This window comes from Siphateles boraxobius, unplaced genomic scaffold (assembly GCF_051911475.1).
Source record: "Siphateles boraxobius isolate OS27281-9 unplaced genomic scaffold, OSU_SipBor_1 30, whole genome shotgun sequence".
NCBI classification, from domain to species: domain Eukaryota; kingdom Metazoa; phylum Chordata; class Actinopteri; order Cypriniformes; family Leuciscidae; genus Siphateles; species Siphateles boraxobius.
In genome coordinates this window covers 9,280,312-9,307,975 of record NW_027508920.1, presented here as the reverse complement: position 1 = coordinate 9,307,975, position 27,664 = coordinate 9,280,312, and the positions used below count along the sequence as shown (strand labels likewise).

At 45.8% G+C, this 27,664-nt stretch overlaps 1 protein-coding gene across 1 annotated transcript in view; it reads left to right on the top strand.

The window, feature by feature from the left end:
• The window catches only part of spon1a (spondin 1a), a 509,033-nt gene extending 482,229 nt beyond the window's left edge, over nucleotides 1–26,804 (top strand). The window contains exons 12-16 of the mRNA XM_077248223.1: nucleotides 7,306–7,476; nucleotides 13,413–13,580; nucleotides 14,089–14,253; nucleotides 24,088–24,354; nucleotides 26,075–26,804. Coding sequence (XP_077104338.1) covers nucleotides 7,306–7,476; nucleotides 13,413–13,580; nucleotides 14,089–14,253; nucleotides 24,088–24,354; nucleotides 26,075–26,238 — 935 coding nt within the window. The 3' untranslated portion in view covers nucleotides 26,239–26,804. The remainder of the gene's footprint in view (nucleotides 1–7,305; nucleotides 7,477–13,412; nucleotides 13,581–14,088; nucleotides 14,254–24,087; nucleotides 24,355–26,074) is intronic.
• Nucleotides 26,805–27,664: the final 860 nt, after the last annotated feature.

Sequence of the window (27,664 nt, the reverse complement as noted above, 5' to 3'; positions counted from 1 at the left end):
TAAATCAGGGGGCAGACATCCTGTTAAGACAGGGGCCGAGGCCCGGGGAATGGAGTCTTCACCCCGAGGTGGTGGAACTCCTATGGAAACATTTCGGTCTTGCCGAGGTAGACCTATTTGCTTCTCGAGAAACATCACACTGCCCGCTGTGGTTCTCTCTCAGCCATCCAGCCCCGCTGGGGTTGGATGCGATGGTACATCCGTGGCCGAGGTCACGCTTGTACGCTTTTCCCCCGATCGCTCTGCTCCCAGGAGTTCTGGAGAGGGTTCGCCGCGACGGGCTCAGTCTCCTGCTAATAGCCCCGTTCTGGTCGGCCCGGGTATGGTTTGCGGACCTAGTGTCTCTCCTCAACGGCTCTCCCCTAGAGATACCGATCAGGAGAGATCTGCTCTTTCAGGCGAGTGGGTCGATCTTTCACCCCCGTCTAGAGCTATGGAGGCTGTGGGCTTGGCCTTTGAGGGGGCCCAGCTCATAGATTCTGGTCTCTCGGCTGAGGTCGTTGAGACCATCCTCCGATCCAGAGCTCCCTCCACGAGGAAGTTATATGTCGCGAGGTGGAAACTTTTCACCTCTTGGTGTGGAGAGCGCCAGCAGGACCCAGTTAACTGCCCGGTTGGTACAGTCCTGGATTTCCTGCAGGACCGTCTCTCCACAGGGTTATCCCACTCCACACTGAAGGTGTATGTGGCGGCCTTAGCTGCTTACCACAACCCTTCAAGTGGAGGTTCCCTCGGGAAACACCCGCTTATGTCTCGCTTCCTTCGTGTCACCTTGAGGCTGAGGCCTGCAGTTCGCACAAGGGTACCAGCTTGGGATCTGGCCGTCATCTTAGAAGGTCTCTCCCTTGCTCCTTTCGAGCCCATCGAGGAAGTTTCGGAAAAGTTTCTTACTCTAAAGACTATCCTTCTTCTCGCTTTCTCATCTCTAAAAAGAATTGGAGATATTCAAGCACTTTCGGTGGCTCCCTCGTGCCTGGAATTTGCTCCTGGTTGGTTAAGGCCTTTCTCTTTCCGAGACCAGGTTATGTTCCTAAGGTTCCAACTGTTTCAGTTAGACCTATAGTTCTGCAGGTTTTCTGTCCTCCGCCTTTTCTGACGTCAGACCAGGAGAAAATTAATTTGCTGTGCCCAGTTTGGGTTTTGATGCTTACGTCCACAGAGCTGCCCTGTGGAGGAGATCGGAACAAATGTTCGTCTGTTTGGGTCACCTAAGAAAGGATGTCCTGCATCTAGAAAAAGGATGAGCAAGTGGGTGGTCGAGGCCATCCCACTTGCTTATGGTTCGGCCCATCAGCCTTCACTTTGGCTGTAAGGGCTCATTCCACCCGGAGTATGGCTGCTTCTACAGCTCTTCTTTCAGGAGCTTCTCTTCAGGACGTTTGTGATGCGGCAGGCTGGTCCTCACCGCACACTTTCGTTAGATTTTATTCCCTCGATCTTAGCTCCACTCCCGGGGCTCAGGTTCTCTCGTCGGTTTGTGTCTCCTAATGACACACGACGGGGATTTGGTCGTATAGGGATGTGGGTATTGCGTTCCCACAGCGATTTCACGCAGCGGTAGTCCCTGAAGGGGAACGTCCCGGGTTACGTATGTAACCCTAGTTCCCCGAAGGGACGGACGCTGCGTGTCCTGCCATACTCTCGGCATCCCCTTGGGTCGCTGCTTCAGTAACTTTTAAGCTGGCGTGTTGTGTACTCAGGGGATATTTATAGCTTCCTGGTCGATGACGTCCCTCGCCGTACGCTCATTCTCTCCATTGACTGATTTCATTCATGCTTCAGACGCGTCACGCTGAGGGCGTTCCCACTGCGATTTCACGCAGCGTCCGTCCCTTCGGGGAACTAGGGTTACATACGTAACCCGGGACGTGTATGGTACATTTTCACTCATACTTCCTTTATAAACATATTACATGTGTGCTTATGTTAGCTTAGGGTCTTCTGGATCCATAGATACCAAACACATAGTGTTCCATCTCCATTACATATAGTTTATAAGCCCAAATGTAAAAATAGAGAAAACGGACCAAAAAGAGCTTAGTCCCCAGAGGGTTAAACAAGGAAATGTATTGACCCACCTTCAAAAAATTAGAGATGGATATCGGGTTTTTACAAGAGACACACTTGAAAGATCAGGATCATAAACGGTTAGGAACTAAATGGATTGGTCAGATATTTCACTCCAAATTCCCAGTAAAAAACAGAGGTGCAGCTATAATTATTAGAAAGACAATTCCCTTCTTAGCATCAAAAATAATATCTGATTATCAAGGAAGATATGTTATTGTTACTGGGAAATTGTACAATAAACCAGTTACTCCAGCTAGTATATACACCCCCAATGTGGATGATGAGACCTTTATTACCTCTTTCTTTACAGCCATAATATGGACTCTCATAAATTGATTATTGGAGGAGATTTTAATCTGGTATTAGACCCAACAATTGATAGGTCATCACAAAAACCATCTAACCTATCAAAATCTGCTAAAGCCATTCATACACTCATGAATACCTATAAATTATTTGATCCATTTAGAGTTTTATCTCCCAACACAAGGAAATATTCTTATTTTTACCAGAAAGACTCGGGAGAATTAATACTGTGACAATGAATATTTATTTAAGAGCTCAGCAAACAATCAAATTATTTGGCGTAGGCCCCGTCCGTAACTCGCATTCCGAGGGTACGGAATCTGCATGTCCTGCCTGAAGACGAAGGCAGGGCGCAGCTCACCCCCCGCGGAGTAAGGAAGGGTGCCATCTGGTGGTGGTGGGGTGGGAAGAGGAGATGACATCCTGACGTCTTCAAGAGGGGAGAGCCCGTCTGGAGGTGATGGGAAAGATGGAGGGAAGGGCCCAGCATAGGGATGTTAGGAAGATGAAGGAAAAGTCCTGTCTTGGTGGTGGAGGGGGAGGGTGGAGGTGATTGAAGCGACAGCATCTGTGAACTCAGACATGTGTAAGTACCGCCCTTTTATACTGGCTATTAGGGTATGATTGGATAAATGAGAAGGTGATGCATGACGTGAACGATTGAGTCTTCCTGGCAGAACTTGCGCTAGGCTTCATTTCTACCAGAAAGACTCGGGAGACTTAATACTGTGACAATGAACATTTATTTAAGGGCTCAGCAAACAATCAAATTCTTTGGCGTAGGCCCCATCCGTAACTCGCATTCCGAGGGTACGGAATCTGCATGTCCTCCCTGAAGACGAAGGCAGGGCACAGCTCACCCCTAAGATTAGGTGGAGTAATAATCCACCGGGAAGGGGCCCACCCCCAAAGAACGGTAGAGGAAATATACCCACCGGTCGTGAATCCTGGAGTTCCGGAAATAGAAAGAAAATATTAGACGTGTGTTTTTTTTTTTTTTTTTTTTTTTAAACAGGCCATTTGATAAGTCAGACTTGATAACAGACTTTTGATAAGTCATATGGGCCACAGGCCATCTTTTGATAAAACACATGGGCCACACTCAACCTTTTGATAGGACACATGGGCCACAGGCCATCTTTTGATAGGACACATGGGCCACGGGCCATCTTTTGATAGAACACATGGGTCACAGACCATCTTTTTATAAACACATGGGCCGCAGGCCATCTTTTGATGGGACACATGGCCACAGGCCATCTTTTGATAGGGCACATGGTTGAAGCGACAGCATCTGTGAACTCAGACATGTGTAAGTACCGCCCTTTTATACTGGCTATTTGGGTATAATTGGATAAATGAGAAGGTAATGCATGACGTGAACGATTGAGTCTTCCTGGCAGAACTTGCGCTAGGCTTCATTTCTCTCCGGTTCATCATTCGTTTTCTAGAATAGATTTCTTCTTATTGATTATGCATATTTCACAAACATCAAACACTGTGATTACGAACCAATTGTGTTATCTGACCATAGTCCAGTATCATTCCACATTGAGACGGAACATGACCCGACAACCAAAAAATGGCGGTTTAACAATGGTCTTTCATCGGATGATAAACTAATAGAAGAATTGCAAAAACAAATTGATATATTTTTACATACAAATGATGATCCAGAAATCAAAAGATCCACCTTGTGGGAAACATTTAAAGCATACATGAGGGGCCAGATTATTTGCTTGAATAGCTTGAAAAATAAACAGCGAAGAGAAAAGGAGTTGGAAACGACCCAAGAACTTAAGGAAATTGACAGAGTTTATGGTAACTCCGCCACACCTGACCTTTATAAAAGAAAACAATCATTGCAGACTGAACTCAATTTACTATACACAGCAGAAACGACTAAATTCTTGACACAATTAAGACAAAAATTATGAATATGGGGAAAAAACAGGTAAACTGTTAGCCCAGCAAATCAAAGAAGAAACAGCGTCAAGATTAATTACAGGCAGTTGTTTTTTAACATCAGGCGACTGTTCAACATTATTCACACTCAAAATCCAAATAAAGAAATATCCGAAATATTGGTCTCACTAGATGCCGAGAAGGCCTTCGACAGGGTCGAGTGGGATTTTCTCTTCTCGGCCCTGTCGAGGTTTGGATTTGGCCCCTACTACATTTCTTTAATTCAGCTGCTTTATGCTCAACCTAAAGCATGTGTTCAGACAAATAATATAGACTCTTACCCTTTTTCGCTTCACCGTTCAACACGACAAGGCTGCCCTTTATCCCCCTTGTTGTTCGCGCTGGCCATAGAACCTCTTGCTATTTTACTGCACTCTACAGAGGATTATAAGGGCATTGTAAGAGGAGACAAAGAACATGAAGTGTCCTTATATGCGGACGATCTGCTTTTATATATCTCAGATCCATCTCTGTCTCTACCAAAAATTATGACCATGCTATCGGACTTCGGTAAAGTATCAGGATATAAAGTCAATCTGTCAAAAAGCATATTGTTTCCGATCAGCTCTAAGGCAAAAAATCAAGTACACACGCTCACCCCTTTTCCCTTTGCTGTTTCAGACTGTTTTAAATATCTTGGAATAAATATCACACGGGAAATATCTGGCCTCTTCAGCAAAAACTTTGTGAACCTATATAAACAGACGGAGCAACAAATCGAGAGGTGGTCTAATCTCCCAATCTCTCTCGCTGGCCGAATTAATATTATCAGAATGAATGTTCTACCGAAATATTCTTTTTTATTTCACGGTGTTCCAATTTTGATTAATAAGAAATTTTTTACCAAAATAGATTATTTAGTTGTGTCCTTTATTTGGAATAAAAAGACACCAAGAATTAAAAAATCCTTGTTACAAAGACCCAAACCCATAGTAGGAATGGGATTACCCAGCTTCCGGCTCTATTATTGGTCCTGTAATATTCAATGTATATCATTTTAGAATGGATCTCTCAAACCTTATTGGGAACAGATGGAAAATCAAGCTTTTTCTCCTAATACATTGAGATCATTGATACATTATACCTCTGATCTTTCTAAATGTAAAGTTCAGAATCCAGTTGTGTCTCACTCACTAAAAATTTGGTCTCAGATCAAAAGATATTTTCAATGGAATCAATGTTCAGTCCTTACACCAATAACTGGTAATCAAGCACATAAGCTGTTTTCAGGTCAAACATTTCAACAATGGGACCTTAAAGGAGTGCACACAATTATAGACCTCTTCATTGACAAAATATTTCCAACATTTGAACAATTAATAAATACATTTAATATTGATAACAAAGACTTTTTCAAATACTTGCAAATACGTAACTTTACTAAAGCAACATTTCCCTCTTTTCCCAATCAGCCGGAAGTAAGTCCTATGAACAATGTATTACTGAACAACCCACTCAAAAAAGGATCTATTTCTAGAATATATAATCACCTTTCACAGACAGATTGTACAACTACACTTGATCATATAAAAGATGCTTGGAAGGAAGACTTAGGAATAAACATCACAGACGACCAATGGACCGAAGCTCAAGAGCGAGTCCACTCCTCTTCAGTTTGTATCAGACACGGTTTGCTGCAGTTTAAAATCCTACACCGATTGCACCTTTCCAAACAAAGACTGTCCAGGATGTTTCCGGGAATGGACGCCTCTTGTGAACGTTGTGGCTATCTCCCTGCTTCATTGGCACATACATTTTGGGACTGTCCCCACATCACCCTCTATTGGTCTAAAATAATTGAGACTTTGTCAGCATTTTTTAATGTTAGACTCCCAGCAGATCCAGTAATGTCACTATTTGGTGTTGTACCTACAGATATACATTTGAACAGCTCACAAATTAATGTACTGTGTTTTGTGATGTTGCTAGCCAGACGTCTAATTTTATTAAACTGGAAAAGTAAAATTCCTCCTACTCTTCAAAACCTTCTTAGAGATGTAATGCAATATTTACAATTGGAAAAAAATAAATATTCTTTGAGGAAGAAAGAACAAACATTTTTCTCAATTTGGCAACCTTTTATTAATTATTATAATAAGTAAATTTTTGTTCTGTTTTTTTTTTTTTTACACTCATGCATATACAAATTGTATATATGTAAGTGATTTGTAAAAAACTGGAAAATACTAATAAAAATAACTGTTAAAAAAAAGAAAAGAAAACAGCCTTGCCGTCTAATGCAACCCACACATTAGTGGCTGGACAGGTGGGTGTTTTTTTCCTTAGAGTTTAATGAGGTGTTAACATCCATTATCAATTGATTATCATGCAATGGAGATGAAATATAGGTGACCTCCAGGGTTCCCTGTTTACTCATGGTTTTATTAATGATTCAATTAGCCATGTTTTATCAAGCAGAACAAATGCCAGTAATTTGAGAGAAGGGGGAAGTCCAGGCTTTGCACCATAGACTTTCCATCTTGCCCATCTAACTATAGCTGATTAAGTAATATTAAAAATTATCAAAGTTCTTGAATTAGCTTCAGAGTAGAGTTAGCATTGTTAATTAATCTATATTAGAAAATTTAATATAGTTTAGAAAGTCTAAATTGGTTTAAGAAAAAGTTAAATTCCTCATGTCCTGCTGAAAATATTGAAGGTGGTATCTGTATTTTGGAACATAGTAACTAGAACATGAATAAATCAGCTACCATATTCAAAAAATCCTTTCCCCCACCATAAGTTAGTATGATGTGATTGTTCTAGTGGGGCTCTTGAGCAAGATGTTCAACCAGCTTTGCCAGGCCCCAGTTTTGCATAAATCAGCTTAGACCACCTAGAAACCAGCTACCATGTTCCAAAACAGCTAACACTTCAAGCTAAATTTAACTGGATTTTATAGTTAAATGTGAAAAGATTGTTGAATAAGGACATGAATAACAAAGTGAACCTTAACTTTTACAGATTCTACCACATGTATGATGTCAGAATGGATCACATGGTCACCATGCAGTGTGTCATGTGGCGCAGGTGTGCGCTCTAGGGAGCGCTATGTAAAACAGTTTCCTGATGATGGCTTTCCTTGCACCCTTCCCACTGAAGAGACAGAGCCATGCATTGTCAATGAGGACTGCTGTGAGTATTATTTATCTGTTGACACACAAGCCAGATTAATTTAAATATGTTACACAGATGTTTAGTTTAGCTATAATTCTCAAAGGTCCTGACAAATCCTGTAAATATCAAACCACTTCATAAAACAATGCACTACAACCAATCTACTGTGTCTGAAAGGAGTTTTCTGTTAACATTCTTATTTATCTGATTATTGCATTCAACCATGGAATAATGATCGAGTATGGAATGTTGTCATCTTTGCTTTATGTGTGCAGCCATTTTAAAACCATTCTGAGTCATAAGGGCCATGTGACTGGCCATAAAGGCCATACCTTTATGAAAACTCCCTGCTACTGACAAAGGGGAAAAAATAGTATTTTAAAAAAAAGGTTCTGGTAAAACACTAACAATAATAACATTAACCCTAGTTCCCTTTCGAGCGAACTCGCACTGCGTCGTTGAAAACGACTCTTTGGGGACGCTCCCTTAGCGTGCGTCTATGAAGTATGAATGAAACTATTCCAATTCTGGTTGGTGTTGCGTCATGACGTAACATGTGACGGCATAACCGGATGCATAAAAGCGACGCCGGCACACACACACACACTAACTTTTTGCTCTTCAGCAAGCGCTCTATGTTACGACTGTCTGTCTTATTTGGTGTTGTTTGTCTGATTCCTCATTTATATTATGGCCAACCAACAGTTCAGAATGTGTGTGCACCCCTGTCCTCGTTTCATTACGGATGGGGGGACGCATGTTTTGTGTGTTAATTTCTTTGGGTGCGCAGCACGCCCAGGCAGCTCTCGAGGGAGCTGCCTGCGTACACTGTGAAGCACTACCCATGAGGGTGCTGCGCTCCCGGCTGGCGTGCTTTGATGAGCTCGGTCAGGCTCGCATTCCCCGCGGTTCTGGTCCCTCGTCTGTTGAGGCGGCGCGGCGACTCAGATCGTGGGGTTCGCAGCGGGATCTTGCAGATGAGAATGAGACTGCTGCGGCACTTTCTCATTCTTCATCTGAGGATCCCGAAGCCCCTGTGAGTGGTGCAGAAGCCCGCGCTGCGGCTTCTTCTGCCCACGACCAGCTCCCGGTGCTTGAGCTCTCTGCTTCCGAGGAGGTAGAGGTGATCAGCATCTAGGATGACCGCGAGTCAAGCGCTCCAGTTCACGGCCAAGCTTATGAGGAGCTGGTGGAGGTTGTGACTCGTGCCGTGGCCAGACTTAACATCAGCTGGCCACAAGATGAGCAGGGAACGCAAGTCAGAAGCAAGTTAGACGAGCGTTTCCTGCGGCACAAGTCACAGCCTCAGCGCTGAGGTTTGACGTTTTTCCCCGATCTCCACAAAGAGATCTCGAGATCGTGGGATAAACCGCATTCGTCCTGTGTCTCCTATCCATCTGTCGTTGATTATAGCAATGTTGTGGGGGCACGGGATATGGGTTATGGGAAGATGCCTAGAGTCGAAGAGGCGTTAGCTGGATACCTCTCTCCTGAGGCAGCATTTTCCCTTAAAACCCCGGCGCTGCCTAGTAAGCCCTGCAGAGATACATCTGCTTTAATAGGCAGGGCTTACATGGCGGCAGGTCGGGCTGGTTCATGTCTGCACTCTATGGCTATATTGCAGGCATACCAGGCCGACCTCCTGAAAGATTTGGACGAGGGGGAGGGGCCAACTCCTGAAGATATAGCGGAGTTGCGTAAGGCCACAGATGTGTCTCTCCGGGCCACTAAAGAGACGGCCCGCGCCATTGGCCCCTCTATTGCAGCTATGGTGGCCACGGAGAGGCATCTGTGGCTGAATTTATCAGGTCTAAAAGAAAAGGATAAATCTGTTTTGCTGGATGCGCCGCTTTCGTCTTCTGGCCTGTTCGGCGACGCCGTTACATCGGTCGTCGACAGGTTTCAGGAGGCGAAGAAGCAATCTGCGGCGTTCCAGCAGTTCCTCCCCCGTAAATCCCAGTCCAAATCGAGTAGGGTGGGGCAAGAACATCAGCCCCAGCTTTCAACCAGCTCCTCACACCGTGCAGAGCAAAGGGAGAGTGTTTCCTCTAGAGCCCCTCCTCCGGGAGCTTGGCAACGGAGGAAACGCTCCCAGCAGAAGCCCCCCAGCCAGAGGGGCGATTTGAGGGATGTCCTTCAGGCTAGGAGAGCTTCAGGAAAGAGGTCCTAGCCAGGGTGGTGGGACCTCTGAGGGCTGTCCCCTCCGTTGCAGAACAACCGAAGTTGTTCTCACAGCGGAGCCCTCAAGGAAACGATGTGTGTTGCCCGCCGTCTGTGACGCTTCAGGCCGCATCATGTTCCAGCGAACGCACTGTCCGTCGTTTTTCTCAAAAAATAAAAAACGAGCATCAGGTATGGTCACGAAAGCCGTATCGACTACAGCCTGCCGGTCTTCTGCTTCAGGGGGTCGAGAAGGGTGCTCGAAAAACACCAGAGGCCAGTCTCGAGAGGCTGGTACCTTTAGTAGATTTTGTAGAGGCATGGTATCATCTTCCCAACATATCTGCATGGGTCCTGCATATAATAAAGTCAGGGTACAGACTGCAGTTCGGGCACCGCCCCCCCAAATTTTCTGGGGTGGTGCAGACTACAGTGGTTCAAGAGCAGGCTCAGGTGATGGAATAAGAAGTGCAATCTCTGCTGCTGAAGGAGGCCATAGAACGTGTTCCTCATTCAGACATGGAGTCCGGATTTTAAAGCCGGTACTTTATAGTTCCAAAGAAGGATGGGGGGTTGAGGCCAATTCTAGATCTCAGGGTTTTGAACCGGTCTCTGAGGAAGTTCAGGTTCAAAATGCTCACTATTCCTGTCATCGTGAGTCAAATCAGATCCGAGGACTGGTTTGTCACAATAGATTCTAAAAGACGCCTATTTTCACGTATCCATCCTTCCATGTCACAGGAGGTTCCTGAGGTTCGCTTTTGGGGGCAAAGCTTACCAATATCGGGTTCTTCCGTTCGGCCTAGCACTCTCTCCCCACACATTCACCAAATGTATGGATGCAGCACTTGCTCCACTAAGACTTCAGGGCATCCGCATACTGAATTATATCGACGACTGGCTCATTTTGGCCAAGTCTCGAGAAATGGCAGTTCGGCATCGAGATGTCGTCCTTGGCCACATTAAAAAATTGGTGTTGAGACTCAACACAAAGAAGAGTGTGTTAGAACCGTCCCAGTGCACAACGTTTCTGGGCGTTGTGTGGAACTCCACTACGATGCAGGCACGCTTGTCTCCGGCGCGTATCGAGTCCATTCTGGCGATGGTGTCCAAGTTAAAGCTAGGCCAGGCCACCACTGTAAAGCAATTTCAAAGACTGCTGGGCCTCATGGCAGTGGCATCCAACATTATACCTTTGGACCTTCTACACATGAGGCCCCTTCAGTGGTGGCTGGAAGTCAAGGGGTTTTCCCCTAAGGGGAATCCATTTTGTATGATCAGAGTAACACGCAGATGCCTTCGTTCTCTAATAATATGGAAGAAACCTTGGTTCCTGTCCCAAGGGCCAGTGTTAGGAGCGTCATGTCGCCGGAAAACCGTTTCGACAGACGCATCCCTCACTGGCTGGGGCGCGGTCATGGACGGCCGCTTTGCCAGGGGTCTGTGGCAGGACCACCATCATTTTTGGCACATAAATTGTCTAGAGATGTTGGCTGTGTTCAGAGCTCTGAGGAGCTTCCTTCCAGACATCAAGGGTTACCATGTCCTAGTACGATCGGACAATACATCAGTGGTAGCGTATCTGAACAGACAAGGGGGACTCAGATCGCGCCCTCTGTGCAGACTGGCGCATCAGGTTATTCTTTGGTCCCAAGGGAAAATACTGTCTATAAGAGCTATGTATATTCCGGGGGTTCAGAATCAGGGAGCAGACATCCTGTCAAGGCAGGGGCTGAGGCCCGGGGAATGGAGACTTCATCCAGATGTGGTGAAGTTGATATGGGAGAGGTTTGGACCCATGGAAGTGGATCTATTCGTCCCACTGCCCACTTTGGTTCTCCCTCTCACATTCAGCCCCAATGGGGTTGGATGCCATGGTACAGGCCTGGCCGAGGCTTCGCCTGTACGCATTTCCCCCGATCTCTCTGCTTCCGGTAGTCCTGGAGAGGGTCCGTCAGGAGGGCATCAGTCTACTTCTGGTTGCCCCAATGTGGCCGATCCGAGTATGGTTTTTAGACATAATTTAACTCCTGATAGCTCAGCCATGGCAGATTCCTCTGAGGAGGGATCTATTGTCTCAGGCGGAGGGCACAATCTGCCACCCTCACCCAGAGCTGTGGAAACTGTGGGCCTGGCCTCTGAGGGGGTTCAGTACCTAAATGCTGGTCTATCAGCCGGGGTGGTTGAAACCATACTTAGCTCTAGGGCTCCGTCTACTAGGAGATTATATGGCCTCAAGTGGAATGTTTTTGTCCCTTGGTGTAGAGAACACAATTTAGACCCAGTTAACTGCCCGGTGGCTTCAGTTCTTGAGTTTCTTCAAGATCGTTTCTCTGCGGGTCTCTCCCCTTCCACGCTTAAGGTATACGTGGCTGCCATTGCGGCTTTCCGGGCGCCATTAAGTGATGGGCCTCTGGGGAGGCACCAGCTGGTCATTCGTTTTCTCCGTGGTACTTGGAGGATGAGACCGACAACCAGGTCCAGGGTTCCTGCCTGGGACCTGGCAGTGGTTCTGGAAGGGTTATCCCTGGTCCCCTTTGATCCCTCGGTCCCCAGTCGGCTTCGCCTAAAGATCTTACATACAAATTGGTCTTTCTCTTAGCCATCACCACTCTTAAGAGGGTGGGAGATCTCCAAGCCCTGGCAGTGACACCAGCTTGATTGGAGTTTGCCCCTGGCAAGGTTAAGGCATTTTTGCACCCGAGACCGGGCTATGTGCCTAAAGTGCCTGCTAATAAGGCTAGGTCTACGACCATTCAGGCGTTCCATCCTCCACCTCAAGTGTCGGCAGAAGAAGAGAAGCTTAATTTGCTCTGCCCCGTCAGAGCTTTGAGTATTTACCTCGAGAGGTTGTCTTCTTGGGGGAGGTCGGACCAACCGTTAGTGTGTTTTGGTTCACCTAGGAGAGGGCTCCCGGCATCCAAGCAAACTATTAGTAATTGGATTGTGCAGGCTATTGCCTTGGCTAATGAGGTGCGCAATTTGCCTTCACCTCTGGCCATAAGGGCTGATTCGACTAGAGGCATGGTGTCCTCTAGGGCCCTCCTCTCGGGAGTTCCCCTCCAGGAGATCTGTGAGGCAGCCGGTTGGGCTACCCCGCACACTTTCTTTAGGTTCTATAGTATACACCTCTCTTGTACGTCTGGCTTACATGTGCTCTCGTCCTAGCTGAGTGCCTGAATCAGTTTCACTCCAGGGTAGGCCTGTTTCGGTGCGTGGCCTAGTGGGCATTCGTTCCCCAAAGAGTAGTTTTCAACGACGCAGTGCGAGTTCCCTCGAAAGGGAACGACTCGGGTTATGACTATAACCCTTGTTCCCTGAGAAGGGAACGAGACACTGTGTCGTCCTGCCACGCCCCTTAGGACCTGAGAGCGTCTTGCTTCATCGCTAGGCTAGTGTGTGTGTGTGCCGGCGTCGCTTTTATGCATCCGGTTATGCCGTCACATGTTACGTCATGACGCAACACCAATCAGGATTGGAATAGTTTCATTCATACTTCAGAGACGCACGCTAAGGGAGCATCCCCAAAGAGTCGTTTTCAATGACGCAGTGTCTCGTTCCCTTCTCAGGGAAAAAGGGTTATAGTCATAAACCGAGACGTTTTACCTGTATGACGATTTAGCATTTTTGGGCCTAACTGTCTAAAACTAACAAGCCAACCCCTTACAGTATATTTTGATAATAGGCCAAAGGTTGCTTTGAGTAAAAAAAAAAGGGGGTTGATAAAAGCTTTTCTCCTACTGACACATTCTCCACTCCAATGGTATGTATTGTATATGTTTCTACTGGTATAGCTCCAAGCAGTTGCCTGGTTACTGAATGGGGTGAATGGGATATATGCAGTGCCACCTGTGGGCTTGGCATGAAAAGACGGGAACGGATGGTGAAAATGCCCCCATCTGACGGCTCCATTTGTGGGGCTGAGGTGGTAGAAGCAGAGAAGTGTATGATGCCAGAATGCCGTAAGTGCAAATACTCATTCCCACATGAATATATGCACACCAATGTCCACCCAGTTGAGCATATTCACACACATACACAGGAACATTAACAGATTTCCACGCATGAATGGGAATGTTTTATGTAGACATGAGTTAATATATTCATATACGGTACATACACAGCCAAATTAACATGTCCACAATTGAATACTCTATACACACACATGCATACCTACATATTAACACAAAGTACAAGTAGTGAACACATGTACCCCCACTTTAACATATACAAATACATAACTCACAAAAATTACACTTCTTTACACCTATATTAATATATTAGACACATAGCATACATACAATATTCACACACATATTCACATATATGCCAACAAGAGCATATTCACATAGAATATACCTACATTAACATTCTCACAAATGCATGTCCACATTATCATATTTATACAGAATAAACACCCTCATGCCTACAGTCCTCAGTGTTATGATGCTGTGTTTTTTGTGTATATAGATACTATCCCGTGTTTACTGTCCCCGTGGTCGGACTGGAGTGACTGCAGTGTGACCTGTGGTAAAGGCTCACGGGCACGTCAGCGAATGCTCAAATCACCTGCAGAGTTGGGAGAATGCAGTGAGGAGCTGGAACAGATGGAGAAATGCATGCTGCCAGAGTGTCGTGAGTTATACTCTTTCTCTATCACACACACACACACACACACACACACACACACACACACACACACACACACACACACACACACACACACACACACACACACACACACACACACACACACACACAATGTGTTAATAAGCTTATTGCAGGGTAAATGCTTGGGATGTCTATATTTTTAAAACTAAAGAAAGACAAAGGAGAGTTGAGAATGAACATAACCGAGATTCTAATCCAATATGCTTGAAGACATCAATATCAAGGACAAACAGTTGTGGTCGGAATTAATGGCACCCCCAGTAAATATGATCAAAAATGGCTGTAAAAAATAAATCTGCATTGTTTTTCCTTTTGATCTTTCATTCAAAAAGTGTGCAAAAATCTAACCTTTCATTGAAGTAAAATAATTGAAAGTGGGGGGGAAATCACATTGTGAAATCAATGTTTTTCTCCAAAACACGTTGGCCACAATTATTGGCACCCCTAGACTTTTTTACAAGTAAAAGTATATTCCCATTAATATTTACCTTTTTTAGCACACCAGGGTGACTAGGAATATAAAATGATCTAGCTATGACTTATTGTTTCACAGGAGTTTAGATATGAGGAAACACAAAAGCCAAATTCCATTCATCATCCATCACAATGAGTAAAACCAAAGAATATAGTTCTGATGTGCATCGAAAGATTGATGAGCATCACAATATAGAAAGTGGCTGTAAGAAAATAGCTAAATAATTGAAAATCCCCATTTTGACCATCAGGGCAATAATTAAGAAGTTCTCTTACGAGAGGTTCTCTCGTATTGCATAAGTTGCTTACGCTACGGGTAAAGTCATCTTTTCTCGAGATATTGAAGCCAAAAATTATCCTTAATTTTGTATTTATTGTCAACGCAGTGCAGCAGCTAGCAGACCTAGAGCAGGCTATCTTGCGTGCTCATTGGCTGCTCTGTGGCAACTGCAGCAGCCTATCGTTGAGCCTGGCGTCATGTAACGTCCAATGAGGGCGCTGTGCGATGCTATGCATCTGAGCCCACCAGAATGGGAGTGGCTTAGCGTATATAAGCCAGGGAGATAGGCTTGCAACTCTGATTTTCATCTCTTCAGCGAAGCTCTTCGCATCGCTTGATCCTTTCGAAAAGCTGCCGCCGTTGAAACCAGCGACTGCAAGCAGAGGAAAGCGTCTGAGTAAGCCGGTCAAACTTGCCGCCTTCAGCCATCCGTGCCTGTTATGCTATCCGGCGACAGTATCCTTTTTGCTCTACTGTGCGTGTTCGCTGCTGCGACACCTTTTTCTAAAAGAGCACAAGATGTTTTTGTAAAAATGTCTGGCCCTTCCTGTGGCTCGTGCCGAGCTCCACTCAGTACCAGAGACCGCCACGTGATCTATGCTCTCTGCCTGGGACAGGAACACGCAGCCCTTGCGCTCTCGTCGGGGGACTGCGCCCTCTGTGAGGAGCTTCCGATGTCGACCCTGCGGGCTCGTTAAACCGCCCTCTGCGGGATGGCGTTCAAAGTCTGCCCTCCCGTCTAAAGCCTGCAGGACCAAGTCAGCTCTTGTCGGCCGCGCGTTTTCAGCCACCGGACATGCTGCTTCCGCCCTGCATTCAACGGCTGTGCTGCAGATCCTGCAAGCTGATCTCCTACGTGAATGGGCAGGAATCCAGCCTATCCATCTCGGATTTAAGGAGCGCAACGTACCTCTCTCTTCGTGCTAGTAAATCCGCAGCCCAGGCGATAGGAAGATGCATGGCTTCGCTGACCGTCACAGAAAGACATCTCTGGCTGACTCTCGCGGACATGAGGGAGTCTGAGCGCGACGTGTTTCTTAACGCGCCGCTCTCCCCTACAGGTCTCTTCGGCCTAGCGGTGAACGGGATCGTCGACCGCTTCTCTGAGGTGCAGAAGACCTCACAGGCCATGATCCTCTTCCTGCCTCGACGCGCTAGCCCAGCTGCAGGCCGCTCACGTGACCAGCCTCCTGCGCGAAGCACTAGCCAGCATCCAGCCCAGCCGCCTCCTTCTTCGCAACGACGACAGGGGAACCGCCCTCGGTGGCGCTCATCCAGCCGTCATAGGCCGCCTCCCCCCGAGGGCCTCGGCCTAGAGTATAGCTGAAGCCTGAGCGTGCGAAGTCCTACAGCACGGAGGAAAAGACGGTTGAGTCCCGCTGCGGATCGACCTCCGTCAAAGTGTCTCGCCCTGTCAGTCCCCTCAGAGAAGGCTACTGCAGCAATGTTTTTTGCAGCCAACGAGCCGGCATCTCAGCCCTCTCGCCTGCACACAACCGCCATTTTTACGGCGACCCAGAGAAATCTCAAAAAGAGTACAATGCCTGGTTATCCGGCTCATACCGTTGGTGTTTTAAGTGTAAAAAATGTGCCCACATCTCAGTGTTCACCCCTATAAACAAGCAGAAAGAAAGTAGAAGTAGAAAGCGTGCCCACATCCCTGTGCCCATGCCTACACGCCGCCCGCTCTGTCACACGGCCAGAACAGCCTCATATCGGTCAGGTTATGAATGTAAGTCTCGTGCCCGCTTACGAGCGCTCACGCTTACTAATAAACGGCACGCCCCAAGCGCTGCTCGCGCATCACAAAGTTCTAACAAAATGTTCCCCATGCATTGCAATCGAGGCGTCACACGTGAAACAGCCAGTTGTTGCTGACAGCGAGCCGCTGCAATCAAGCACCAAGAGTGCGCGCGCTGCGCCCGTGCCTCCAGTTCAGTCTCCCGAGCCCACAAAGTTTGGCGATCGAGTTCCGGAGTCCATTCTGCCCTTAGCTATGCACTTGAAAGCATGGGAAGCTATTCCAGGGGTATCAGAATTGGTGCTAAGCACTATAAGACAGGGCTATTCACTTCAGTTCGCTCGCCGTCCCCCTTGTTCTCGAACACGGACCGAGACGAAAGTGAAAACGGAAGTAGCGCATCTACTCTGCGCAGAAATAGCCAAACTGTTGTGCAAATGGGCCATAGAACGAGTACCTCCTTCTCTGAGCGAGTCAGGCTTTTACAGCCGCTATTTTCTTGTACCCAAGAAGGACGGAGCTCTAAGACCTATCTTAGATCTGAGACATTTGGACAAAGCTCTCATGAGAAGACCCTTCAAAATGATTACGACCAGACAAATCCTCACACAAATTCACCCGAGGGACTGGCTTATCTCTCTCGATATAAAAGATGCTGATTTTCAGATTCAGATAATACCCTGTCAAAGGCAATTCTTGAGATTCGCCTTCGGCGGTCAGCTATATCAATACACCGTACTCCCGTTCGGCCTGTCTTTAGCACCCCGTACATTTACGAAGTGCATGGACACGGCTCTCACTCCCCTGAGAAACCAGGGCATGCGGATTTTTAACTATTTGGACGATTGGCTGATTCTGGCACAGACAGAGATGGAACCTTTATTTCACAGAACAATACTCCTCAGCCAACTGGAAAGCCTGGGTCTCACGGTCAAATGGACCAAGAGCTCATTACTGCCCAGTCAGTCAGTTTCCTTTCTGGGAATAGAACTGGATTCTGTGGCTATAACGGCCCGGTTATCGACACAGCGCGCACGACATGTTCGACACCTGGCCGCGTCTTTCCAGAAGGGCAGCATCGCTTCTCTAAAAATGTTTCAGAGAATGCTGGGCTGTATGGCCTCAGCTGCAGCAGTGCTTCAGCTGGGCCTACTGCGCATGCGCCCGCTACAACGCTGGTTGAATACTCGAGTGCCTCACCGAGCTTGGGCTCTTGGCTGTAGACGAATCAGAGTGACTCAGAGCTGCGTCTCAGCTCTGCAGCCCTGGTTAGCGGCTGACTGGTACCAGCAGGGGGTGACAATGGGAGCCGTCTCATATCGAAAAGTCATCTCGACAGACGCTTCCAACCTGGGTTGGGGCTCTCTCATCGAGGGCAGACCGGTCTTTGGCCTGTGGTCAGAACGAGAGAAATGCCTTCACATAAACTGTCTGGAGATGATAGCGGTCGAGAACACACTGAAGCACTTTTTCCCGCTCATACGAGACCGTCAGGGCGGTGTCAGATCCAGGAATCTCTGCGATCTGACAGAACGCCTCCTCGTTTGGTCCCAGCACTTTCTGCACTCGCTGAGAGCCGCGCATGTGCCAGGCCATCTGAATGACGGCCCAGACAAACTGTCCAGGGACAACGTTCCCCCAGGGGAATGGTCCCTGCACCCCCAAACAGTCCATTTACTGTGGTGCCTATTCGGCAAAGCGGAAGTCGAGCTGTTTGCGTCAAAAGACAACGCTCACTGCCCAATGTTCTTCTCGAAGGAACTTCTGGTCTGTGTGTATTTCCATACTGAATAACCCGGCGCTTTTGCCCCCGCCCTCCAAGTGAACCACATGGCTACTTATTATGCTGTGCTCTGGCCGGCTCTATCTGATATCAAAATTCAATGAAGATGGATGCCGCAAAGATTGTCGCAGACGAGCTGAACCCTCTGGCAGTTACACCGAAAATGTTTTCGCCGCACTTCGTGGGCTCGGGAAATTGAACCGGAGGTATGGGCGCGGCGCGCGCGCCCTCAGTGCTTGAATACGGCGGCTCGGCCCGCTGACAGCGGTGGCTGGCTGTTTCATATGTGACATCCCGATTGCTTTGAATGGGGAACGTTTTGTGAACAGGGAACAGAGTTAATGGACTGGCAACAATCTCCATAGAACATGAACTGGCACCGAGAATCGAAATAGAGTATGCAGTTAAGACCTTTGCTGCGATGAAGGCCTGCCGTGCGTGTTTCTGAAATGTAAGTTAAGTTTCATTTGCTCTTTAGTCGTTATTTAAGATGCTGAACCTGCTGATGATATAATGTGTTTGCGGACATTTCATTTGTGTGTGTATACGCACATAAGAAAGTGGTGTAAAGAGATTTGCAACAGTAATTTGAGGAGGTGAAATGTGATTATTTGGAAAATTACAGAAATGACTGCTTTAAGAAAAATGCCAGTAGGCATTTGCCTCCTGCATAAACTTTAATATTGTTGACATTTTAGGCACACGAGCGTTGCGCACTATTTGCGTTATATGTAGGCCTATGGCTTATTGGTCTTTGTGTGTTGTTGCTGGTTTTGCGTTATATGTATATGGCATATTGGTCTTTGTGTGTTGTTGCTGGTTTTGCGTTATATGTATATGGCATATTGGTCTTTGTGTGTTGTTGCTGGTTTTGCGTTATGTGTATATGGCATATTGGTCTTTGTGTGTTGTTGCTGGTTTTGCGTTATATGCAGGCTATATGGCATATTGGTCTTTGTGTGTTGTTGCTGGTACGTTGCAAATAGAGGGGCAGCACAATTGTTTTTCGCCTAGTGCGGCAGAAGTGCACTCATTCGTGGTGCAAATAAAGCTGTAAAGCACATGGAGGAGCTTTACAGGGGGTATGGCTTATCTAAATGAGATGTAAATGAGCCCTATTGTCACCCCCAGCAGCAGAGAGAGGTGAGAACTGCACAATCTTTAGAGGTCGTTTTCTCCTCTTTGAGCTTTTTTAAGTGCCTACTTTAAAATGGCCACAACTTCTCCAAATATTATAAGATTTCCACATGTTACACATCGTTGGAAAGCTTGGAGATTACACTTTCAGAATCTATGAATAACTCAAAATGCCCCAGAACCGACTTGTGTCCCTAGTTTCCGTGACCGGTCACAAATATGTCCCAGCCTCCCACTCTATGCTTTCCCTCCGGTTTCTCTGCTACCACAGGTAATCAAGAGGATAATGGAAGCGGCCCACTCGGTGCTCCTAGTAGCCCTGCAATGGGAGAACCAAGTATGGTTCCCGGAGCTGATGCAGCTGTCACACACAGCCCCGTCGCCGATTCCGGTGAGGAGAGAACTCCTCTCTCAAGCCCGCTGCTCGATCTGGCATCCCCATCCAGAGCGCTGGTCTCTGCAAGTATGGTTTACCAACGGATACCCGTTGTCTTGCCAGAAGGAGTGATGAACATGATTACGCAATCCAGGGCTCCCTCTACGAGGTGGCTCTATGCGTCTAAATGGTCTGTGTTCTCCAAATGGTGTGCCGATAGAAATCTGGACCCACGGACATGTGGGGTGTCGTGGTTGCTTAGTTTCCTTCAAGAGCCACTGAACAGGGGCGGGTCCCCCTCCACGCTTAAAGTATATGTGACGGCCGTTGCAGCATTCGCTGAATCAATGCACGGCCAGTCATTGGGATGGGACGAGCTGGTCATCCACTTCCTTCGGGGAGCTAGAAGGATGAACCCCCCACAACCCCCGTCGGTTCCTATATGGGATCTTTCTTTGGTCCTAGAGGCCCTGAAAGCATACCCCTTCGAACCGCTAGACTCCGTGGACCTAAAGTACCTTTCGCTCAAAACCATTTTTTCTTACCACTCTGTCATCAGTAAAACGCGTGGGGGATTTACATTCGCTATCCGTTAGCGCTGCGTGTCTTGAATTTGGACCAAATGACTCTAAAGCCATCCTCAAACCGAGTCATGGCTATGTCCCAATGGTATTTGGCACCCCCTTCAGAGTGCAGGTCATTTCTCTATCGGCGCTGCCTGCATCCGAGCCTGCATCCGATACTGAGAGCGATGTTCGTCTCCTCTGCCCTGTTTGGGCTGTGAGGGCTTACATTACAGCAGCTCTTTGTTTCATTCGGTGGGCGCACCAAGGGTCTCGCCGCCTCGAAACAGAGCCTATCCAGATGGATAGTGGACGCTATAGCTAATGCTTATGTGTCTAAAGGCCTACAGTGCCCTTTGGGCATCAGGGCTCATTCCACTAGAGGCGTGACCCCTTCGTGGGCTTGGTCCAGCGGGATTTCCATTCACAACATTTGTGAGGCGGCGGGCTGGGCCTCCCCGTCCACATTTCCCCGTCTTGCAGGCTAGACTTCTGTCAGTGTAAGTGGGATGTATGTTCTTACCAGATCTGGTCGTGCGCAGACTACTTTCACGTGACTTAGCTCTGCTGGTTGAGCTGCACTATATGGTTGATATGATAAGACCGGCAATGCCGCTCTGTATTCCCTATGGGTGCTTATGAACAGTGTGTTGCCTCACGTTGCTGGCCAACTTATTATCACTTATCTATGTTCCCCGGGACTCCCTGGGAATCATGAAGTGGATATTGGCGCGCACGGCGTTGACAAGGGGTTCCCGTAGCGTAAGCAACTTACGCAATACGAGAGAACCTCTCGTAAGAGAACATAGTCGGTTACATACGTAACCTTGGTTCTCTCTAGAAGAGGGAACGAGTATTGCGTAATCGGCCGTGCTGGCGCCACGAGCGTTTTCGCTTCAGTCGATGAAAACCTTAGTTGCAAGCCTATCTGCCTGTCTTATATACGCTAAGCCACTCCCATTCTGGCGGGCTCAGACGCGTAGAGTCATCGGACATTACGTCACGCCAGGCTCAACGATAGGCTGCTGCAGTTGCCGCAGAGCAGCCAATGAGCACGCAAGATAGCCTGCTCTAGGTCTGCTAGCTGCTGCACTGCGTTGATAATAAATACAAAATTAAGGATAATTTTTGGCTTCAATATCTCGAGAAAAGATGACTTTACCCGTAGCGTAAGCAACTTACGCAGTACTCGTTCCCTCTTCTAGAGAGAACCGAGGTTACGTATGTAACCGAGTACGTTCTAATCACCTAAAGATGTTCTGAATCTACCAGGAAGAGGACATGTGTCTATATTGTGCACGGTGAGGAGGAAAGTTTGAGTGGCCAAAGACTCTTCAAGAATCACAGATGGAGAATTGCAAAAATTAGTTGAGTATAGGGGTCAAAAAAACTAAACAAAAACAAAACAAGCAAAAGAAAAAACCCTACATCACCATATGTTGTTTGAGGGTTTCACGAAAAATCCTCCTCTCTCATCCAAAAACAAACTCCAGCAAATTCAGTTGTCAGACACAACTGGAACTTCAAACGGCACAGGGGCCTGTGGTCAGATGAACCCATGTGTATAATTTAATATGCAGTTGGATCTTTAATGTTGTTGCGATGAGACTGAATCCTCCTCACCCTCCTCTCGTTCCCTCTTGGGACCTCTCAGTGGTTCTAACTGCCCTGCAGAGTGCTCCCTTTTAGCCTTTGCAGTCAGTGGAGCTTAAGTTCCTATCAATGAAGACAGCACTCCTGGCTGCATTGGCCTCTATCAAGAGGGTAGGGGACCTGCACGCATTCTCCGTTGACGAAGCGTGCCTGGAATTCGGGCCAACTTACTCTCACGTGATCCTGAGACTCCGGCCTGGATGTGTCCAAGATTCATACCACTCCTTTCCGGGACCAGGTGGTGAACCTGCAAGCGCTGCCCCTGGAGGAGGCAGACCCAGCCTTGGCACTGCTCTGTCCAGTACGTGCTGTCCGCGCCTATGTAGACAGAACGCAGTGTTTCAGGACCTCAGACCAGCTCTTTGTCTGTTATGGTGGGAAGCTGAAGGGAAAGGCTCTCTCCAAGCAAAGGTTGTCCTACTGGATAGTGGACGCCATTGCTTTTGTATACCAGCAGCAAGGTCGACCGTGCCCCCTTGGTTTGACCGCCCACTCCACCCGGAGTGTGGCGTCCTCTTGGGCTCTAGCGCATGACGCCTCGCTAACAGACATCTGCAGAGCTGCAGGCTGGGCGACACCAAACAGATTCGCCATATTCTATAATCTCCGAGTGGAGCCAGTGTCATCTAATGTACTCGCTTCAACCAGCTAGTACTGGATCCGCTCAGGTGTCTTCGTTTGCTCGCCATTCCACTCCACGGACTGGATACGTGTGATATTCTCCTCAGGTGACCTTCCCCGAAAGCCCTGAGTTCCTCCAGCACTTCTGACGTCGGCGCCAGTGTCTCTTGCCTGCGCGTCGGCTAGGTGCCTCCCGTGTGCATGGTCCCTCCCCTGATTGACCTCCACATGTGTATTTCCTCTGTAAGCCTCTCTGAACATGTGTCTTTCCCTTGGCAAGCCACCTTGCCACCCCTGGGGTTGAAATATTCCACCTGCGGCTGGACACCCCAGTGTTCTCCATATGCATCCCTCCAGGTCATATGTGTATTCTCTAAGTCCTCCCCCCTCTGGGTTGGCAATAATTGCATATTTCCTCTAAAGTTATGGGATATGCTCCCCAGTGCACCTTGGTATTCCTGTAAATAGGAGTCCTTCGTCTGTGCCAGTCTCACGACAGGGATCTCAGATTTACGCAGGGGACTTGAAGACAGCCGAGAAAGTGGCGTGATTAGACTGGTAACCCCATTCGTCACCATCCGACGTAACTCGGAGTGACAACGAAAGGGAACATCTCGGTTACGTATGTAACCCTCGTTCCTTGAGTAGGGAACGGAGACGTTACGTCTGCCTGCCACTTTCCGCTGTAACGCGGGGATCGCCTGAGCTCAGTCTTGGCTCCTCAGCGAAGGCACATATCTGCATGTTGCCAGCGTCCTCCTTTTATACACACAAGGTAGGGCGGAGTTACGCTATGCAAATTCCGCAGACCCATGGTATTTCTTTACCATTGGCTCATTTTGTAATACTCAAAGTTGATAGGCTTTCTAAGCGAAACCCCATTCGTCGTCATCCGACGTAATCCCTACCTCAGGGAACGAGGGTTACATACGTAACCGAGACGTTACACGTTTAATAGGACATAAACTCAGTAGACTTTAAACAAATGTTTTCAATAATTACATGTGTGTGTTTGTGTGTGTGTGTGTGAACCAGTAGTGACTAATAAACAAAATATACAAAAATTAAATAAACCCAAAATGATAAACAGCCATTGAAATAATAAAATGCTTAATAAAATGTTCTCCTTGTGCTTGAATATTGTCTCTTTTAATGTCTTTTCCTCTCTAGCCATGGACTGTATGATGTCAGAGTGGTCTGAGTGGTCAGAGTGCAGTAAGTCCTGCGGGAAAGGTCACTTGATCCGTACGCGCATGATCACTCTGGAGCCTCAGTTTGGAGGAGATCCATGCCCTGAGACCATACAGAGAAAAACATGCAAGATCAAGAAGTGTAATCAAGGACGCTTAAACAGTGACGAGAGGAAGAGACGCAGAGATGATCGTAAGAAGAGGAGGAACAAACAGGGAAGGGAAGAGAGCGCAGATGAGCTCGCAGGTGAACATGCATGTCATCTCTTTTAAAGGGATACTCCACTGAAAACTGAAAATTCTCTCATAATTTATTCACTCTCATGCCATCCCAGATGTATATTACTTTCCTTGTTCTATGGAACACAAACTGAGATTTTTTGAAAAATAATTCAGTTCTGTAAGTCCACAAATTAAAGTGCCTCAAAGGTGACGCTTTAAAAACTAGGCTAAATGGACACTACTGTAATTCATGTGGCCCGATTAGATTAGATTAGATTAGATTAGATTTGAAAAGAAATAGTTGTTTGTCATTCCAGCCATATACAGGTATACAGTGGGATGAAATGTTACTAGATTGCACTAAAACTACAGTGCAATTTACAAAAATTGCAATTATGAGGACAGTTACTTAATTACTACAAATACGTTGAAGTAATACAATTACTTCACTGTAATCAATACACTCTAAACAATATACTTAATATAAATATAAGTGATGGAATCAAAAGTGGCAGGTGATTTTACATTGATGGCAGCTGTGTGGTAAAAATACCTGAGATATTAAAATGAAGATAACAATTATTGGGATCTTTTGTTATGCTGTGGGTCTTATTCACACAATGCATTTTTCATAAATGTCTGAAATGGTAGGTAGAAATGTTCTAGTAATCCTCTCAGCAGCCCTTACAGTGCATTGCAGGGCCTTGTGGTCTGAAGCATTGCAACTGCCGAAACTAGACAGTGATGCATGTTGATAGTTAATATGCTGTCAATTGTTCCTTTGTAAAACATGCTAAGGATGGATGGGAGTTGGTTTGCCCATGTTAGTCAATGCAGAACGTGGAGATGTCACTGTGCTTTCTTGGCCAGTGAGGTGGCACTGAGGAATGAAGTTTTATCCTATGTGATATGTAGACCCAAAAACTTTTAAACTATAAACCATCACTTCTGACCAACTGTGAGGATGCTGTGAAGTGTGATATAAGCAAATTGTGAAACTCTCACAAGATGTGATGCAGAAGCACAGAGGACCATCACTTTTCTCTCACACGCCTATAATTTTGCTTCAGAAGACATTGATTCATCATCTGGGGATGTATGCATTAACATTTGTTGTGTGATTTTTGAAGCCGGAACTTTGAAGGAAGCCTGAACACTTCCAACTTGCATAATAAGTAATTATGAATCATCACATCACCACTAGAGATACTGAAGATCTCCTTAGACAGCATCGCAATATGAATATCACTTGCAGATGTCAATGAGTATCATAACAATACACTGACACTACACTCTCTGTTAGTAAATTAGCATTAATACATAGACACTTCAGATGCAGACATTCTCCATTAGTAATTCTGTAGACACTTCAGATGCAGACATTCTCCATTAGTAATTCTGTAGGCTATCATTACATTGACACTGTGGATACTGGGGCTCTTTATACTCTTTTTTTGCCCATCAGAGTCATAACATTGGCATTAAATTTGCAATTGAGCCTACAAATGCAGTTACTCTCTTGTTGGCAAATCAGCATCACAACATCACCACTGCAGATGCTAACCTTCTCTGATAGAAATTATGTTTAATAACATCACAACTACAGATGTAAAAGCTCTCCTTTACTAATTAAAAACATCATAACATCACCATTACAGACAATGTCACAGAAAATAATTTCAGATGACTAACTGATCTTATTGCCACTAACAGCATTTGTATCTGGTCTGAATTTCTTCCAAAAGGATGCAAAATGAAGCCGTGGTCTGGATGGACTGACTGTACCAAGCTGTGTGGTGGGGGAATCCAGGAGCGGCTAATGACAGCCAGGAAGAGATTCAAAAATGCACAACTAAATAGCTGTAAAGACCGAAAGGAGATACGAGCCTGCAATGTCCACCCTTGCTAGGGCTTTACTGAAAGGGCTTGTGGGATGGGACCCAATCTAGGTTATGAACAGACTGTGACAATGTTTTGCAGTAATTTAATGCACTCTGTTCGGGGTTGGAAAGCTGCAACAGGCAGTCTGTTATCTTCATTTCATTTAGAATTTGTAGCGACCCAGGCCTTGTCTAGCCTGTAAACAAATTAGAAACCAAGAAGGAGGGTGCTCAGAGTTGCAATGTACTGTACAATTCAGATGTATTAATATGCATTCATATTTAAGAGTAACAGCCCTTTGAGAAGCTTTGAAGTTATTTTAAAGATTATAAAAAAAAGTTATTTTTTTTCAGAAGCAGGACCATGGAATTAATGTGTTCTGACATGAAATTTAAAACAAAATTCTTCTTTTATACTCTGTGATCCACACACACACACACACACACACACACACACACACACACACACACACACACACACACACACACACACACACACACACACACACACACACACACACACACACACACACACACACACACACACAGAGAGAGAGGGAGAGAGAGAGAGAAAATAGCATCCTCCCTAAAGAAATTACTCCATTGAAATCACAGTCACAAGAGTTATATATATATATATATAATGTTTATTCTGGCTATTACAAACAGACCAGAAGAAAAATTTACAAGTACACATGTTCCCATTCAACCTGTAATCAAAGTGATCAGAAGAGATGCAAGAGATTTGAAATTCAATGTTAAAATGACTGTAAATGTCCAGGGGTTTTTATTTTTTTTAGCCTGGTCTCATTTAAACAAATGTATTAGTTTGTAATATTTAAACAAAAGGTACAACAGAGTACAAAGACATACTTTTATGTTTGTACATTTGGATAGATACTGAAACTTACAATATGGAACTATTGACAACATCTAAATAATGTAAATATTATTATTTATTTGCAGCTATAGAAATGTAAATTATTTACAAATATTTTATGTCATAAATATATGTATAGTTAAATTTTTACCATTTTTTTTACCAAGATCCCTTGATTCTACCACCAGACCTAAACATACTCAATTTTATAGAGTATAAAAATAATATATTAAACATAACAGGCAGAGAAATGTATAACGACAAGTTTAGTTTCAATATACCATTAAATACATATTTAATGCTAATTGCTAATCTCACTCCTATCTCTAAACCTAACCTAACCATTTTTTTTTTTAAATATATAGCCTACCGTATAAATAAAACTGTAACAGACAAGTGATTACACTTGTAACAGGCAAGTGTAATCACCATAACAATTTATGTATTGCTAAAATATCAAAAAGCAGGACCAAAATAGTCCAAATGACATCTCATCTCAGAATTTTATTTTATTTATTTTATTTTTATTTTATACGTATATATATATATATATATATTATGGTCATTTTGAGTCA